The 15,358-nt window shown below is 46.4% G+C and overlaps 1 protein-coding gene across 1 annotated transcript in view; it reads left to right on the top strand.

The window, feature by feature from the left end:
- Positions 1-215: 215 nt before the first annotated feature.
- The window catches only part of LOC144173187 (uncharacterized), a 144,735-nt gene continuing 129,592 nt past the window's right edge, over positions 216-15,358 (top strand). Inside the window, exon 1 of the mRNA XM_077701718.1 lies at positions 216-427. Coding sequence (XP_077557844.1) covers positions 216-427 — 212 coding nt within the window. The remainder of the gene's footprint in view (positions 428-15,358) is intronic.

The raw sequence follows: 15,358 nt of genomic DNA, 5'->3' as shown, positions 1-15,358 counted from the left end.
ACCCTTCCTTCCTTGTTACGGACTAACCCTGGGAAAGTTTGGAAAACTGTGAACGGACCCACAACGCAAAAGATCAAGCTACTTTATGAACAAGGTGGTGTAGTGCCATGCCAGAAAATGACTGTTGTGTTGTACTGCAAGACTACTTCACTCTTTCCTTTTCCAGGGACGTTTTATCAGCGGAACCTAACACCAGTAATAGTTCGTTGCCCCCCATGGACCAGATCACCATCGATTGGGTTGGCCTTTGCAAATTAATTGAGAACCTTAAACCCACTTCGCCTGGCATCGATGGAATTACATCCCAATTTTTAAAATGCTCTGCTACATACTCGTCACTAATCTTGTCTTCATTTTTTTCGCAGTCTTTGGAATGCTCTGTATTGCCATCTGACTGGAAGGTGGGGAGGGTGGTACCAGTGCCCAAGCAGATCAATCCATGTCAGCCACCCCACTACAGACCGATCACCCTCACAAGTATTTCATGCATACTGCTTGAACATGTTTTTACTCCAGTTTAATTACATTCCTTGAATCTAACGATTTTTTTATAAACATCAGCATGGTTTTAGGAAAAACTACTCTTGCGAAGCACAACTCTTGCAGTTTACTAACGACCTATGTTCGGCCATTGATCGGGGTTCCTATATTGACTGCGTTTCTCTAGATTTCAAAAAAGCTTTTGACACAGTCTCTCATCGCTTACTGCTCTTAGAACTAAGAAAAATTAACATTGATCCCCAAATTCTTAAATGGATTGAGTGTTTCCTAACCAACCGTACCCAATTTGTTAGAGCTAATGAGTGCGACTCACCCACTTCCGTGGTAACTTCTGGCGTACCACAAGGTTCTGTGTTGGGCCCACTACTTTTTCTTATATATATTAACGACCTTCCTAATCATATTTGTTCCTCAATTCGGCTTTTTGCAGACGATTGTGTAATCTACCGCGAAATATCTAGTACTAACGATTGCTTGCAACTTCAAACTGATCTGGACAAAGTTTCAGCATGGTGTTTTGACTGGTCTATGCAGCTTAACCTTTCTAAGTGCAAACTAATGCAAGTTTCTCTAAGTCGCCACCCCCCTTCTCTTTATCCATATGTAATTAGCAATACTCCGTTCACAAAAGTTAACACCTACAAATACCTTGGCATTCACATCGGTAGCAATCTTTCTTGGCAAGCGCACGTAGATTATGTAACTAACAATGATAATCGCATGCTTGGCTACTTACGTCGTAACTTTCCCTTAGCTCCTGTTTCCTTGAAATTGCTGCTTTATAAAACACTAGTTAGGACTAAACTCGAATACGCTTCCGCTATCTGGGATCCGCACTTATTATCACTCTCCTCATCGCTTGAATCAATCCAGAACCGTGCCTCTCGTTTCATTGTGTCCCACTACTCTCGGGCAGCTAGCGTTTCATCAATGAAAGCAAACCTTAACCTTCCCATTTTAACAACTCGCAGGAAAATTGCACGTTTAAGCTTTTTTCACAAAATATTCTACACAAACCCAGATATTAAAACTGAAATTGTTTCACCTCCATCTTACATTTCCCCACGCGTTGACCACAGATTAAAAGTTGCAGTCCCCAATCGCCTGACGAATTTACGTTTAAATTCGTTCTTACCGAAGACAGCATCGGACTGGAACGGCCACCCCGCCTCCATTGCCAGCAACCCTGATCCTGTTTCCTATAAGACGGCCATAACTTGCATTGTATAAACCTTCAAACTCCTCTCTGTAACGCCTTTCGGGGCTTTGAGAGTATTGAAATAAATAAATAAATAAATAGATAAACTCTGATGTGCAAATCCTCGAAAAAAACTCCCAAGCATTTCCCCGGGGGTGAACATGGTTAAGTGCGAATGCACGGGGTGATGCTATGAGGGGGAGTAAAGTTAAAATCCGTTGGCATTCGCCTGTGAGCGCGCGCGAGCCGACCCACGGAGGTCTGGCAGTTTATCGCTGCATATATAGGGGGGTACGCCGCGCCGAGCGCGCTGAGCCAGGTGGCTGAGAGAGGAGGCGAGCGCAAGGGGAGAGGGACAGCGGCGCACGGCAGCTGCAGCCGAGCGAGGGGGAGAGGAGAGAGTGTGACGTCACGGTGGAGAGAGAGGCGCGCGGCAGCTTCTGGGGAGAGGAGGCGCGCTGTGACGTCATACCATGACGTCACGGCGCGAGGAGCGGTGCGGGGAGCGGCGCGCAACCGCGCAGCCACGGCGAGGAGGCGGAGCGAGCGCGGTCACGTGGTGAAGTGACGTCACCGCGCCGTTGCTACCGACGCTCCTCTCCGCTCCACGCCGTTGCTAGGGAGAGGAGGACTGCGGACGCCGCCGCCGCCGCCGGCGGTGGAAGGTTTGGGGTCTCTTATAAAGTGCATTCGCACTTAAAATGCGTACAGGAGACGTGGTCGAAGCCCAAGAGCTGGACGCCGTTTTTAAATGCGGAGCGTTTCTTAGGCTCGCCTGGTCCTGCGTCGTTGATGGCGGCGCCGTCCACACGCTCACTGCGCATGCGCAACTCTCCTCCTTACACCCACAGCTCCGCGATACTACACTATAAAAAAAGAAATAGTTAGCGGCGCCCGGTTTCGATCCCACGACTCTCTGGCCCCAACGGGAGGTATGCGGTGCTCTTCCCACTACGCTACAAATCCGGGACAGGAACACGTGCTACGAACGCCCCTTATGTCCCTGACTCATTCAAACTACGTCAAGAAGCTACTGATACAACGAAGGCACGCGAAGCTGAACGTCAACGGAAACGACGAACTGAAAACTTTAGAGGGGGATGCTGAATTTCCCGCGGGAAAGCTGTGGCGGGAAGCGCCACGCGCGTTGCAGCTCAACCAGCCCCGTCCGCAGCGCCTCTGATGCTAATTGTGGCAGGATGCCCCTAGGGATTGGCCAACCAAACAATCCATCACGAGATAGGTTCGCGTATGTAGATGCCAGCGTCAAAAACGGCATGGTGCACGCTGCACTCATCTGCCCCCAGCTACCAGAGGTGGACCAATGTTGCTCTTACGAAGCTAACCCGATGCCACCAGCGTATCTTGCTGAACTAGCAGCGGTACACGATGGGATGACCGCAATACTGCCTATTGTCCAGGCAGGGCCATACTGTCGACTAGTAATACGCACAGACTCTACGCAAGCCATCCACGACATACACCGCGTAAAGGCACATTCCCACTGGCGATGCGCCTCGTCGCGCGACGAAAAGCGACGTCGCAAAGCGACGAGCCGGCCGTTGCTTTTCGGCGTTTTGCGACGGCGGAGCCGATCGCTCTCGGTCCGAATTTCCTCGTCGCGCGACGGCCCCGCAAAACCGGTAAGCCAATCATGGCCGCGGAGTAGGCTGACGTAGCCGGAAACGAAACATTTCTTTACATCCGGTGTGCAAACGCTGCGGACGGGCGGGCGAGGACGAGCCGCCGCCGCCACCGCCGCTGGCTCGCTCGGCCAGGCGCTTGGCCCGCTATCGCTGTACCCGCCGGGTCGGGCCGGCAAGCAACTTCCCGTGTGCATCGGTTCTTTCGTCAGTGGCTTCAGCGTACGCGTGCACTAATCAACGAATAGCGTGGAACTCATCAGTGTGGAGAAGCGTGTATGGATTGTAAAAGCAAGTAATCATCGTATAGAGCTAGGTGGACAGCGAGACGGTAGGTTGACTTGCAGCCTCATCGTTATATCGGCGACTGGTAAACACGCGTAGAGTTCGGTGGCGTCAGAACTTTGCGCCTGTGAAAAAAGAAGCGACATTTGTGGGCCGTGATGCGGGTGTTGTGGCGTGAAAGCAAGCGTGTGCATTTCTTCGTGCAATAATATGTTGAAAAGAGCCTTCTTGAGTTTGTTATTTTCTGCTCCTCCCGCAACCCGCAAATGTTTTCGGCATTGCTCCAGGTTAGTAGCATGTGTTTTAGTTTGATTTCTACCTGCTTTTCTCGCGTAACATCATATTCTTTGACTGCGAATGGTTGACGCACCAACGAGGTCGTACAAGTCGGGAAGCACCTGCGCTGAACGCAGTCGCATCATCGCTCATTGCAAGTGCAAACACCCCCTCAAGGCCTCATCGCGTGACGCGCGCAGTCGCGCGACGAGACAAATCGCCAGTGGGAATGTGCCTTAACACAAGCTACAGCGTTCGCAGATGCCATTCACCACTTAGACATCTGGGCGTTTCTTTCAGCCATTATTAGATTGACGTCTGGACGTAACGCTACCACAACAAATGTTGATAGACCACAGGGCCTGCCAGACCAGCATGCTCTTACTGATTTAGCCTTGAGTTCAGTCTGGTGTCAAAAGGATAGTAGTTTGTCCCCATGGTCAGACTTACTCCCAGGTACAAGCAGCAGGGCACAATTTTTGGACCACCGATCGTGTGGCGACAACCACAGCTGCGCTTTTCGGAAGCACGCGTCTATCCGTAGAGACCGGCACAGCGCGCTTGTGTGTCCTCGCGTACTGGAATGCGCTCAAATTCTCATTCTAAGAAGCAGCCGTGCTTCGAATGCGAGTAAAGCACGCAGCCAATACCTTTATAGCACTGTTTTATTCTGATGGCACGTGCATCGTGGTGGGGCGACTGTGCTGGCTTTTGTCTATATGAATCCTGACTGGGGAAGGTTCTTCTGACGTTCGCGCACCGTGGGTTCTCTTAATTCTATCCTATTTAAGTGATGGAGCAAAAGCGAAATTTCAAGAGAACAATGCCAAGCAATGGTATGTGCAACACCCGGTGCATTTGTCAGGTACATTCTGCTCAGATATATTCATTCGGTACAATAAATGCAGCAAAGGTTGATCTCTGGTGCTTAAATAACAATTGGAGCATTGTTGCCTGCGTCCGTGAGAGTGCGCCAAATTTTCGTACTTGTGACCCATATCCACGGCGCGTTAGCATTAGTAACTGGCGCCTGCTGTCCATAGTGCGCAGCTAGCGTGCCGTGTGCTCGCGCGATTGGGAAAATTATGTCCCCGTTTGTGCTTCCCTGTTGTGACCGAGGTAACTGTGTCAGCCATTAGGTACCAACAAGAAGTTGTATATTTCATCCAAATACGCACACCATGGCGACACACTTGTACCGGTTAAAAGCGAGACAACGCTCATCCATGTCCCTGGCACCGATGTCCAGCAACTGTTGCAATTTCTAAAGAAATCCAGCAAGGATAGCAAAGTTGTCAAACGCAGACAAGCACAGGAATATGGACTATCCCGCTCTTGTCTCGTTTCTTGGGCTCAAACCTGAAGCTCTGGGTATATTCCTCGAGAAATTGCATCACTCCCCTCCCAAAACATCCATCATGAGCAGTAGGGAAGCCATCTGTGTCTTTGCCCCCGTGTATCTTCAAAATGTGACCTTCCCAGACCACCCGTGCAGTTACGTTGGCGTAGGCGGCCAAAAGCAAATAAATGCGACTTTCCATCGGTCGATACACGCCTAGGATACTACTCGATTCCATAGTCAGTGCTCGTAGTTCTTGCGTATTTCGATGAATGTGACATGCAGGAGGTTCTGGCTATGCCGAGCGGTTTCCACATACTCGATGAGCACGTGGAAGGAGCCCTTGATCTGTCTGTCCATACACATACCTTTCTGTAGATCTACCAGTTTTGACCTCGCTCTCGAGTCATACATCAAGGATGCTTTCGTCCATAAACAGCCTTGCAGAACGGTGTTTTTTGATCCTAAGAAGGCCTAACCGGTTGGGATACGGGATCCTCAGTGACCTGGACGTATTCGGTGTTTCCAGCAATACGTTAAACACCCTTGCTAGTTACTTGTCGTGAAGAAAATTTCGCGTTAGAGTTGTTAGTGCACTTTGAAGGGTAACGTGCAGGAAAATTGCGTGCCACAAGGGGGAGTTAAGCTGCACTATTTTCATAGTGAAGATGAACTCCCTTAGAAAGGCATTGCCACCTACAATTCCTTACTCTATGTATGTAGATGATGGCTAGATATCTATTAAAGCATGTAATATATCAATCTGTGAACGTGAAATCCAGCGTGCCGTCAACAAACTTGCCGGCTGGGCCAAGAAAAATGGTTTCAACTGAATAAAAAAAAAACTACTTGCGTTTCATTTTCCAGGAAGCACGGAATTCATCCGGACCGAGACATTACTCTTAATGGCGTTTCGATTCGTGTTAACCAGAAGCACAAGTTTTTAGGTCTAATTTTAGGGAGCACACTAAGTTTTGTTCCACACCTGAAACAGCTGAAGCAAAAATGAACTAGTCCTCTCCCACCAATCCTATGGTGCCGGCAAGCAACTCCTTCGTGTTTATACGCCCTGGTGGAATCTCGCTTGGACTATGGCAGTGTCGTGTATGGGTGGGCAACAAATACGGCCGTGAAATGCTCGACTCAGTGCTGGATTTGGGCCTTCGTCTTGCCTGATGCGCCTTCCGCACTAGCCCTGTCGAAGGTCTGTATGTTGTGTTAAATAAATGATCCCTACCTCACCAGAGGATGTACATGGACGTTTTGTATGCATAAAACATCATGTCTATGACAAATGATTCTGTTAATTCAACCATTAGTGATGCATCCCCATTGCAAATCTTTTTGAATAGTCCATCTACTTCAACGCTGTTTCCTCTCAGAGTGAGGGAAGAAGATTCTGAGATAGCAGTTTCGTTTTCAGACATCCACAAAACACCTACCACTGATTTCATTCCACCATGGCACCTCCGTCCTGTATCGTGTGACTTGCCTTTTACGCAAATTCACAAAAACCGGTCATCAAGAATTGAGATTCTGCCGCATTTGTTGTTTCTGCAGGATAACTACCGTTGCGCTGAGTTTTACAGCGACGCATCTAAGACTGCTACTGCTGTGTCTTATGCTGCGCATGGTTTGAACTTCCATGTCAATAAAACAATGCACTTTTGTAACATTATATTCACAGCGAAAGCGTACGGTATTTGAATTACCGTAAATGACAGTCCAACTTCAAATTTTAAAATCCACCGTGTAGACGGACCTTCTTTTGTTATACGCGCAATTGCATACGAAAGCGTTCTAAAAACTTTGTCATCAGTCTTGTTTTAAATGCAGAGCATTTCAGTAACTCACGATGTCACCCGCGTTGGCGTCCGTAGTCCGCACGCTCACTGCGCATGCGCGTCGAGTCGAGGCGAAAGCGAACACATCTCTCGCGAGGGGCATTGGATTGGATTCGAACACTCTCTCGCGAGGGGCATTGGATTGGATTCGATTGGATTGGCTTGGATTGGCTTGGCTTGGCTTGGCTTGGCTTGGCTTGGCTTGGCTTGGATTGGAATTGGATTGGATTGGATTGGATTGGATTAAAGTGGATTGTGTTGGATTGTGTTGCGTCATAGCCGCGGCACGTTGCGTCATAGCCGCGGCAGACGCGCTTGGGCCGGCGCATGTGCAGTACTCTCTCTTCCGCGGTTTCCTCTCCTTCGGGCGCGCTGCGCATATAACCGATGTGCCGTTCTCCGGCCAAGCAACATCCCCGGTTGGCTCAAACACCTAGAGTCCACGCCGCTTTACAAGTACGCCAACGTCGTCGACTGGGACCGGCTTACGCAGTCCCCTCAACGTATATAAGCGGCGGAGCGCGCGTTCGGAATTCAGTCAAGGGCGTCTTTGCATGGCTCACGCTTGACGTGACGCTTTGCTTGACTCGAGTAGATGCGACGCATTTACTCGAGTTCCCCCCGTGGGAAGATGCGGGCGGCTTTTAAGACTATCATGTCTGCATACGCATCAAACCTTGAAATAACTTTCTGCAGGGTTCCAGTACACACTGGAATTGCCGGGAATGCGACCAATGATCAAATGGCCCCTGCTGCTACACTCCTGAATGCAGCACACTTAACAAAAGTACCCTACACTAACTGCAAGCCACATAAGACAACAGATTCGTAAGACATGGCAAAAAGAGTGCAGTGAACGGACAGAGAACACATTTCAGGTAATAAAACCACACGTGGGACCATTCGCCACTGACACACGCAAGAGATACAGACAAGTTTCCTTTACTAGGCTACGGATACGGCCCGCACATGCAAATATTCTTATTCCGATGCTTTTTGCGGCCATCAAGGCACTGCGATGTGTCAACCCTTCCTGTCAGCGCTTCCCTGATGTCGAGGCAGTTCTATAGCTTTCGAGCCAATCATAGAATCTAGCTTCACGGCGACTCGGCGACTCCAGCTTCAATGATGACTCGGCCACCATTGACGTCTCTGAAAGTGTCTCTAAATGCCTATCTCAGGGACTTCACCATTTTTCAAAGAAGCGCCCGTGGCTTGCGTTCAAAACTTGCAGGCTTTCGGGAACTTGTGTATTTATATCAGTTCCCATTGATAATGATATCTGAATCATGTGTTGGGGATCTCTTTTGTTTAGTGGGCACGGTGGCTGGCATCTGGCTGCAAACATTAGGAACTCGCTCCTATTTTTCATGCACGTTAGTGTTGCACATTCATCTGTTAAAACTAGTAATCGATGTTTTCTACAGCTGGTATGCCCACACAACCTGCCGGATGTTTACTTGTACATCCGTAGTGTTTTTGTATCTTTGCTTTTACTCTGTTGAGATGTGGCGCAAAATCCTGGCCCTAGCATTGAGGAAATATTTGAACAGCTTCTTGATGGTCAGCAGAGTGTGGGAAATCGACTAGACGCTATCGAATAAAGATTTAAACAAGGGGAAGCCAGTGTGTTAGTAGCCAAAGAATGTGGCTCTAAAATTGCAACCGTTGAAAAACTACACAGAATCTGAAAAAAAAACGTTTGTCGACCTAGAGGATAGGAGCAGACGAAATAATATGATTGTATATAATATAGAAGAAAAAACTGAAGAATCAGTGGAATCGCTTCCTAGAAAAGTGGTAGACAATGTCTATTCTACGGTGCTACAAGTGAAGGTATCCTCAGTCGAGCGCATTCACCGACTAGGATGAAAACAAAACCTGATAAACAGTGACCAGTTATACTAAAACTGATGGACTACAGAGAAAAAATGTTGGTGCTCAAAAACCGCTCCAAACGTAAAGTCACAAACGTATCGGTATCGGAAGATTTCGCTCCAGCCACGAGACAAGTTAGAAAGCGCAGCTGAAATCCGCAATACTGTTGTGAAAGTCCACCTTGTTTACGATAAAATAAAAAGATTGACAAGAAAGTTTTCGAGTGGGACAACGTTCAAATGAAAAGATTATCTGTAGCACATAGTAGTAGCACATTGCAAGACACACAATTTCATGCGCGGAACTGCCGAAGGACTGGAACTATGCAAAAATAACCCCTATTCCTAAAACACAAAATGAATCGCTACCCCGTTCATACGGGCCTATATCATTGCTGTGTACTTGCCCCAAAGTATTAGAGCATATTATTTCCAAGCACATTGCTGCTTACCTCAATTAAATAATATGATTGACAATCGGCAGCATGGTTTCCGCAAGAACTTTTCCACGGTAACACAGCTGCTGGAAACCCTTCGTGACCTCGGATCAGGCATAGACAGCAAGGGCAAGTTGATATCATTTACCTAGATTTCGCAACGGCATTTGATCGTGTTTCGCAACCTAAACTTCTTTTGAAATTAAAACCCATTTTTCGAACCATTACTTACTTTCATGAATAGAAGCATATCTCTGATATCGGGAACAAGTCGTTACAGGCTACAACCCATAAATACTTAGGTATAACTTTAGATTCGTCTTTTCCCTGGGCCCCTGATATAGAACAACTAACAAAGAAATTGGAATTTGGCTGTTTCACACAGGTAAAGGCGCGGAAACATTTTTCTCCGCACGTTTTACGCCTCATTTAATTTGCCGTCTTTTACAGCAAATATGACCTATTGCATTTAGTCATGGGGGTTCACGTACGTGTCTTACTGCAAATCACTCTGTGTAATCCAAAAAAGAGCCATTAGAAGATTGGCCGGACTGCCCAGGAATCAGTCATCAGCTGTGCTCTTCGTCGAATTTACCATATTGCCGTTTGATAGAAACAGGGACTATAATACTGCTGTAATTATCCACAAAGTACTTACCACAAACAATCCGTACCACTCGTCAACGCTAATTACACCCAAGTGAGATACAAGGCACGCTGATCACAAAAATCTTAAACTGTCAATAGTTTATAATGTATATGGTCAGCGCCTCTTGTCCTTCAGGGGAGCAAAAATATAGAATAAAATACCAAACTCCCTCAAAACAATACTAAATATGTTGGCTTCCCTAAAACATGACTTCAGAATTCAAGTACAATAAACCAGAACCGTTGATTTGAATGTAAGTAACACTACTGTAAAAACACTAAAAACTGCAACTTGCTGCCAATTATTTTTACTTGTGTGCGACAATCAATCATTTTGCCCAGGATTGTATTTTTGAAAATATTTCTGTAATGGATCCAACACTAGCCGTACGGGCTATGGATCCCGGTGCCTCATCAACATGCCTTTGTGATGTTTTTTGATGAACTAAACTACTTTTTCTGATCTATTCTGTATATTGACGACGTAAATTCCAAATCTGCAGTGGTTCAATCTGAATTCCCTCAAGGATCCGTGTTAGGGCCTCTTTTGTTTCTAGTTTTTATTAACGACATCGCTTGCAACACACCAAAAAAGTTATTTGCCGATGATTGTGTGCTACACAATGAAATCGAATCTGCTAACGATCAGTGAACTCTAAACACATCACTGAACAATATACAGGGATAGTGCCTGACGGTTCTTGCCTGACTTGTAGGCAACGGTAAAATTATACTGCTGGAGTCGAAGAATCCAACGACCCAGTCGTCCGGAAAGGTTCTTGAGCGTGGATAACCAGCATAACGAGTGGTGTTCTGGGACGGCCGTGAAATTCTGGCCGTATAAGTTAGGGCGGAAATTTTTTAATTGCCCATACAACAGCGAGGAACACCTGCTTCATGATTTATTATTTATTTATTTATTTATTTATTTATTATACCTCAAAGGCCCCTTTACAGGGGTTTTATATAAGGGGTGGGCATACACTAATACAGTGGTTGAAAGGCGGTACAGAATTTCTTCAATGGCTTCGTGAAAACGGATGGGAGTGAAGCGGACCACGGCGTCGGAGGAAAGATCATTCCAGTCTTTCGCTCTTTTGATTAAAAAATGATTCTGATGGGCAAAGGTGAGCGTCTTTCCTGGGTAAACAGCCGATAGGTGGTTGTCGCGGTCAGAGTGACGATGTACTTGTTTAATGAGGTTGGTAGCTGTTCGAGAATGAAAGATATTATAAAACAAGCAGAGCCGTCTAACTTAGTGCCTTGTTTTGAGTGCAGGAAGATTAGCTTCAATTTTTATATTAGTGACGCTCGTGTGATAGGAGTAGTAAGAAGAAATAAACCTTGCTGCGCGGTTTTGTACAGATTTAAGTGTATTAGAATAGGGTAGGAAGGTGGGGATCCCAGATTCCACATGCGTATTCCAGCTTTGGTCGTAGGAGTGTTTGGCAGGTTAGCAATTCCATGGATATACAACAAAAACGTAAATTTCGGCGTAAATACCCAAGAACACGATTGGTATCACTGGTCACGTTCGTAATGTCAGTTGTCCGTGTAAGATCCTGGGTTAAAGTTACACCTAGACACTTATAGGTTTTTACAGGTGAAACGTTAGAATTGCCAATTGCATAGCGATGCGAAATGTAGGCCGGTTTGCGATGGAATGACAATACTGAGGTTTTAGTGACATTTAATGACATTAACCATGTATCACACCAATTTTTAATAATATTAAGGTCATGCTGGGTAAGCATACAATCGTTGCTATTGCAGATGAGACGATATAGGACGCAAACATCAGTGAATGGACGTATTTTAGACTGGATGTTTGGCAAGTCGTTAATAGAAATTCAGAATAGCATAGGTCCCAAAACTGTATCTTGAGGCACTCCTGAGAGAACGGTAGATATGCTAGAAGAGTGCTAGTTGGCGAATACAAACTGCGCACGGTTAGTTAAAAAAATTTTCAACTAAGCGAATAGAGCCGTTTCATTGGTTTAGACGAGATAACCTGCTCTGCGGGACTTTATCAAATGCCTTCTCGAAATCTAGAAATAAGAGGTCTACATGTACATTCATGCCGAGGCTAGTACTTATGTCGTTAATAAAGCTAACTTGGTGTCGCATGATAGTCCTTTAAGGAAGCCATGTTGATTGGAGTGCTAATAGTTAAGCGACATTAAGAATTCCGTAATGTGGGAATAAAAAACATGTTCCAGTAGTTTACACGATATACTAGTGAGCGAAATAGGGTGGTAGCTATTTCGCGACGATGGATTACGTTTTTTTTTGGTACTGGAATGATCTTGCCCGCCTTCCAGTCCTGCGGAACCACTCCGGATTATAGGGAGTGCTGAAAAATGAGGGAAAGTATCATACTAGATCTGTGTTTAGTTTTTTTTTTCATGTTTGACCGACTGGCATAGGCGTCTACTCAATCCCTCTCGTGAAAGTTAAGTTGTGACAAGACCACGCCGATGCCTTGGCCATTGGAGTCCGTGTGCGGGATGATTGGAGCAGCGTCATCAAAATGGACAAGCACTGGGCTCGATGTGAGGGTGGTTTTTAGGCACTTGAAAGTCCGTTCGCATTCCTCATTCTAAACAAAATCGATGTTACAACGCAGGAGGAGGTGCAGGGGAGAAGCAACTGTCTCAAAATGTTCTATGCAGCGGCGAAAATAGGGTGCTGACTCGAGGAAGCTGCGGACGTCTTTCTGCTCCAGTGGGCGCGGAAAATTTAGAACGGCGGAAATTTTCGCTGGGTCGGGTTGGATTCCATCTTTGCTAACGACGAGTCCCAATACTTTTATCGATTTGCTTGCGAGCGTAGACGTATTTGCATACAGCAGCAGTCCTGCATTTCAGAGGCACGTGGTCCCTTCGTCTAGGCTTTTTAGATGTCGAGCAAACGTAGTTAAAAAAACAACGATGTTGTCCAGATAGCAAAGACAGCTTTTCCTTTTGAGCCCGTGGAGCACACTGTGCATTGTTCGCTCCCATATCGCATCGGCATTAAACAGACCAAAGGGCATTCCGTTGAATACATAGAGACCGTCTGGAGTAGCGAAGGTACTATTTTTTTTTGTGATCTTCGTCAACAGAAGCTGGCAATATTGTGAGTGCAAGTCAAGAATATATAGGATTTTGCTTTTTAGAGGCTGTCCAAAGCGTCATCGATGCGAGATATCGGATAAACATCCTTTAGAGTTAGCTTATTTAGCGCATGGTAGTCAACGTAAAATCGTACTCAACCATCTTTCTTCTGCACAAGCACAACCGGCGATGACCACGAACTTGATTAGGGGCGTATGACATCTCACTTGAGCATGTCGGAAATTGTTCTTTTGTAATTTTGGACGAAGGTATGGACGAAGATATGACGAAGAAGATATGGACGAAGGTATGGACGACGGCGTAGAATGGCTGAGCCGTCTGTCTCAATCCGATGCGTGGCGACCGACGTACGTTGGAGTGTGGTGGAAGTCACGTCGAAGGATGCGCTCTACTTTTTCCAGAACGGTCGGCAATGGCTCCGTCTGCCACGCCATGAGGTCTGGGCTAACAGTGGCAGCAATGCCACGCAGAACAGCTGAGTGAGAAAGAGCGGCATGCGCGAACGTGTAATGGGGTTAGAACAGAAAGAAAGAGGCTCGCTGTCGACTACTGAAGCAACAGCCAGGCCCTTATGTAGAAATATTGGCGCACTGGTGGTCTCGAGAGCTTCCAGAGCTAAAAATTTCCGCGAAAGGTCAACCTGGCAGGTAGACATGGCAATTTTGCTGGGAATCAAGCAGATCGCAAGAGAAGCTATCACGTCGCCTTCAAAAATGTCGCCCTATGAAACCGTCACGACGTCTTCGCAACCAGGCGGCAGGACGTGGTCAATATGCACGGCCAAAAACTGATGTAGCTCCCAGCAGACGTTAACTCTGGATCTCTAGTTCGAATGGCTGGGTGGCGACAGGCTATAACTACGGAAGCTGTGGAGAGAAAGTCCCATCCCGAAATTAGTTTATGAGAGCATTGTGACAGGAAAGCAAATTGGATGTGATGACGATATTTCCCGATGAACAATCGTGCAGTACAACTTGCGATAGGCTGCATAACATGTCCCTTTTCGTTAAATAATGACGGGTCAGAGTAAGGGGTCTTCATTTTTATAGATGAGAACACAGATTAGAATTCATAATAAAAAAGGCTGGCTCCAGCATCCATATAAACATCGCACGCCAATCCCCCCACTTCGACAGATAACACATTTGAGGGGCGCTCTGGAGGAGTTTCAATCAGCCCGAACAGTGCAGTTTTCCCTCCACGCATGCAGGGTCTCGTTTTCCGGTTGAAGGTCAGGGTCATGCGAGACAGGGCAAATGGGCTACAAAAAACGAAGTTGGGCCGTGGGCATAGGTCGGCAAAACAGAAAGAACTCACTAAAACTCAATCACAATTTTTTTTCATTCACGCTGTACTCAATCAAACTCAGACTCAAAAACCTCGTCTGTTCACAAAATCACTCGTACTCACTCATCAAATACTCATTTGTAATTATACTCACTTGTACTCAAACTCATTTATCCTCACGAGTATTCGTACTCAATCTGTACTCTAGAGTACTGAATCTGTACTCATGAGTAGTCAATCTTCTGTACTCATGAGTACTAGTCATTCTGCAATCATGAGTACTACTTATTCTGCACTCATGAGTACTCAATCTGTACTCATGAGTACTTAATTTGTATTACTCACGAATAATAAACTTATCTGCACTGTTGGCTAGGTCGTATCTCGAATGAAAGGCTAAATAAAAAAAATAAAATGTTTAATTTATTAGAAAAACACAGGTTACATATAGATCAAGACAGAGAAAGAAAAAGGCTGACGCAGTGCACTGTCGTAGGGCGACTTACTGCCCTAAGGCACGTACATGTGAGAGAGCGAAACGGAACGTAAGCACTCGCGTTGAGTCTGGCGTCTCCTCTTGTTTTCAGGAATAAAAGAACGAATTCTGGGCCGGGTCGGGCTCAGGGGAGCTCGGGGCTTGTCGGTGTGGCCGTGGCCGTAAACTGCGGTTTTCTCTGTGTCTTCGGGTGGCAGCTTTTGTCGTCCGTTTTCGTTTCTGGGCGTGCTGATACTCTCCTAATCGTGCTCCAAATCCGAATTGTGCCTGCCCCCCGGGCACAATGTAGCGTTTCCGTAGATTGACGTCCGTTCGTATCCAGATCACTGTCCGCTTATTCACAGATGCTCGATGCTGGCGTTTGTTTTTTGTTGTTCCGGATACTAGAAACTTCGTTAAGAGGGTGTTCGT

This window comes from Haemaphysalis longicornis, unplaced genomic scaffold (genome assembly GCF_048455015.1).
Source record: "Haemaphysalis longicornis isolate Haplotype H1 unplaced genomic scaffold, Haemaphysalis longicornis Haplotype H1 scaffold_1, whole genome shotgun sequence".
NCBI lineage: Eukaryota > Metazoa > Arthropoda > Arachnida > Ixodida > Ixodidae > Haemaphysalis > Haemaphysalis longicornis.
Note: the sequence above shows the minus strand (reverse complement) of the source record. Positions and strands in the feature narration are given on the sequence as shown.